This window comes from Contarinia nasturtii, unplaced genomic scaffold (genome assembly GCF_009176525.2).
Source record: "Contarinia nasturtii isolate CC-2019 unplaced genomic scaffold, AAFC_CNas_1.1 Cnas_scaffold_6518, whole genome shotgun sequence".
Classification (NCBI taxonomy): Eukaryota; Metazoa; Arthropoda; class Insecta; order Diptera; family Cecidomyiidae; genus Contarinia; species Contarinia nasturtii.
In genome coordinates, this window is record NW_022203772.1 from 1 (window position 1) to 3,664 (window position 3,664).

The window sequence follows — 3,664 nt, forward strand, 5'->3', positions numbered from 1 at the left end:
CAAACAACTGGCCAGAACTCCATAGTTGTCCGTAGTAGCGCTAGCTGTGCAACGGTTTTGCAATTAATACAATCTTTCACATACAATTTAATAATATATAGCATTTTATTCAACTATTTGTTCCATATTTTCACAGGAAAAGAATTAAAACGTTTAAATATGGCTGTAACAAAAAAATGTATAGCGCATTTGTTTGTGTGATGATTTGATTTAATTATAATTGGTTTTGGTTATTAATAAAATTATGTAAATCAGAATGTGGTTAGCAATTCATCTTGTATACTATTTGATCTCATGAGCGTGCGACCGCCAATTATTGAGCCTGCAACATTTTCTGATACAGTTGCATCAAGTGATTTTTTCGCATGATAATCCTCAGAGAATTCCTAAAATTAAACGACAAAGAATAGTTAAAAACAATTTAAGTAACGTAAAAAATATATTTTTGGAAAATATTGTAAAAATGAAACGTACTTTCAAACGATTTCCTAAAAATACAGCTCGTTCTCTTTTCTTTATCATGTAATCCGAGGAGACTAACCACCGGTGTTCGTGACATTCTTCAGAATATGGACGTTTGCTGGAGTTATATTGAGCAATTGTAATAATGTTAAAATAATTGAAGTATTTATAATTATATTAATATAATTAATTAAACATTGGACTTACTTTGGTGCGCGCTTGAAGACGAACATAATGAATCGGGTTGCTTCTTGCGTTATTTCCTTATACAAATTATCAAAGCGATATCTAACAAATGATATATTTTGTTTGGTTTCATCGTGTGTCGATCCACGGAATGGACTCGTGCCCGAGAGTAAAACATAAGCAAGTACACCCACAGACCAGATGTCAGTTTGTGGGAATGCTGGTTCGTTGTTAATAATTTCTGGCGCGGCTGTATCCAACCATACGTTCTTTGGCACTCGTACCTCGGTTCCAACTTTTGATATTTTATGAGCTGCTCCAAAATCAACTAATTTGATTTGAACAGAACGGACCGATGCCATAACAATATTATCTGGTTGAATGTCCAAGTGACAATAGCCACGCCAGTGCAAATATTGCAGTGCGTCCAGTATTTGAGTGATGATTGTACAAACATGTTGCTCATTATATTCGTGACGACTACTAAGATATGTAAGTACATCAGCCCCTTGTAGTTTTTCTTGAATAAGTATGCCAACTGGAAGATTTGGTAATTTAAAAGCAGCCAATAATGCGGGGATTCGTTCGTGTCGTAATGTTCTGAACGTTTCAAATTCATTTTGGACAGCCTCTTCTGTAGCTGCATTAAAATCAAACACTTTGGCTACTACAACTTTATCGGTTGCATTTTCAACACCTTTTACAACAATGGAGAATTTTCCTCGGGCAATTTCTGAAATAAAGCTATATTTCTCTTGTAGATGAGACTCCATTTTCCAGTCAAAAGCATAGCGTTCCAAACTGTAATCAACTTCATGTCTGTCGATGTCACCGGTGATTTTATGGCCAGAATCAGTTAATTGTTGGAGATGTTTCATGGCTTTGGTAATTTGAATTTTTGGTGCACCGCTAGCATCTGTAGTTCCGGTTTTTGGTATGCCCATTCCACTCCAACCAATTCGATTTCTGGCGGCCAGTCTGAATTGATAATTGGTCTTCTCATCTAAATTACGTAATAAGTAGAATTCGTGATCGATATTATCGGCGACATCGATCCAATTGTCGCTACTTGACTTTTTGTACTGAAGACTGTAGCACAAGACAGACGAGTGTCCATCATCACGAGGTTGTTTCCAGCGTAGCAAAATTTCAGTATCACTAGCTTTTGCTATTTCTGGTGAATCGGGTGCATCGGGCAAAGCAGCAAGGACAACACGTGCTCTTGCAACAGTCTGACCGATTTTGTTTCGGGCTCTGCATTGTAAATTCCATAATAATCCAATAAATTGGGATTAGAAAGAGAGAAAGAAAAAAAAATAGATTTGGATTAATTATAAGGAATTTTTACAATCAATAAATTCAAATTATTATTTTATTCTTAATTTGATATAACGCTGTGGTAGCAGAGTTTATTATTCGCATACCAACGAACCATACACACTCTATGCTCCTTGCACTCTCTCTCTCTCTCTCTCTCTCTCTCTCTCCATCTCTCACAAACAAGAGGAGGCGACAAATTGATCAAATGATTTAAATCATTTAATTAATTAATTTTTTGCCTCATTCAGTTTTTCCGTTTGAGAAAATGTTTTATCTCACTTTTTATCCATCGAATTTGGCTATTAAGAGTGATCTTTATTTTTTACAATATATAATAAATTTGTTATTTTCGAAATAAAATATGTTACGGTATTTTTATTGAATAAATTTCTTTTGTCTTTTCTCTTGGAGCCACCCAGCTAATATTCCCTTGTTTTTCGAGTATCAATATACCGGCAAACATTTTATTTTTATAAAGAAAATTATTTTCTGTATAACTCCTTTATAGTGTTTTTATTATTATTAAAAAAACGGTATCTTTATAATGCCTGTATACGTACCTTGCATTGTAAATTCCAACATCGTAATGAGAAGCTGGTTGGAAACGAACAATTGAACGACCATCGTCATCAATGATAATCTTAATACGTTTAGTTTCCTGTAACACCATATCGTTCTTGAACCATTGAACATTTGGTGTTGGATCACCCACAGCAAAACATTGCAATTGAGCTGGCTCATTGTCAGTTATAGCCAATTGCTGTGGCTTTTCTCGGAAGAATGGTGGATATCCTTCACGTTTCGATTCAATCATCGCTTCGGCTTCATTGTACGAATCCAATCGTGTTCCCAATTCAGTACGAAGACGGCGAATTGTGTAACTGTCGTTAGAACCATATCGATTAATTCTTGCTTTACGTTCATCATCAATTTCCTAATCAAATAGATTAATGAATAATTTGTTAAACGAAATACTTTAAACAATCTTGAATGAATGTTACGTATCATACCTCATCCATAATATCAGTAAAGCGTCTTCTTTCCCGAATAATTGGCAAACTGTAATCAACACCATACTCATTAAGAGCGAAAGCTGGTGAACGTCGATGTGCAACTTTCATGTATTCACGCAAACGCACTGGGAAATCGGTATCACGCAACTGCAATAGATATGTATCGGGACCATATTGGTAATGACTTTCACTACTAATCAAACCAAGTTCGTAATCTGGATGGTGGAATTTATTTAATTTATCTTCCCATGGAATACGTTTTCGAGGTTCGCGCACTGGTTCTGGTGTAGGTTCTGGTGTATAATAATCGCCTGGTGGATATACCTAAGGGGAGAATCACAAAAGAAAAGAATACAATTAATTTAAAATAAAATAATAGTTATCAGGTGGATATACCATTCGTGATGGATGTGTAAAAGCACCGGAAATAGGTCGACGGCGATAATAATTGCGACACGATGCATTTGAATACCAATCGCGATACATATTGTGATAGTTGCGTAGGCGATCCGTTGTAATTTGATATTCATCATCACGTCGTCGCTCCAAAAGATGGAACCATGGGTGACGTAGTGCTGTTTTAACATCCATTCTACCAGATGGTAGATAAACGAGCAATTTCGAAATAAAATCTCTACCTTCAGCCGAGATATTTTGCCAGATGTGGTCATTGAATTCCCATC

The 3,664-nt window shown here is 35.7% G+C and overlaps 1 protein-coding gene across 1 annotated transcript; it reads right to left on the reverse strand.

Annotated features, from left to right (window-relative positions):
• Positions 1 to 81: 81 nt before the first annotated feature.
• On the reverse strand, positions 82 to 3,658 carry LOC116351876 (obscurin-like). The gene is made up of 6 exons (XM_031784021.1): positions 3,378 to 3,658; positions 2,979 to 3,305; positions 2,529 to 2,902; positions 670 to 1,902; positions 475 to 580; positions 82 to 386 (listed from the first exon to the last, which is right to left on the reverse strand). Exons 1-6 carry the CDS (start codon positions 3,570 to 3,572, stop codon positions 252 to 254), a joined length of 2,370 nt encoding a protein of 789 aa, XP_031639881.1. The 5' UTR covers positions 3,573 to 3,658; the 3' UTR covers positions 82 to 251.
• Positions 3,659 to 3,664: the final 6 nt, after the last annotated feature.

Bases quoted from the DNA above. Each gene is read 5' to 3' on its own strand.
- LOC116351876 (XM_031784021.1), bottom strand. From the start codon at position 3,572: ATGGATGTTAAAACAGCACTACGTCACCCATGGTTCCATCTTTTGGAG. The intron at 3,306-3,377 runs GTATATCCACCT...TTCTCCCCTTAG, and splicing joins TTACACATCCATCACGAATG to GTATATCCACCAGGCGATTA. The intron at 2,903-2,978 runs GTATGATACGTA...CTATTTGATTAG, and splicing joins TTACTGATATTATGGATGAG to GAAATTGATGATGAACGTAA.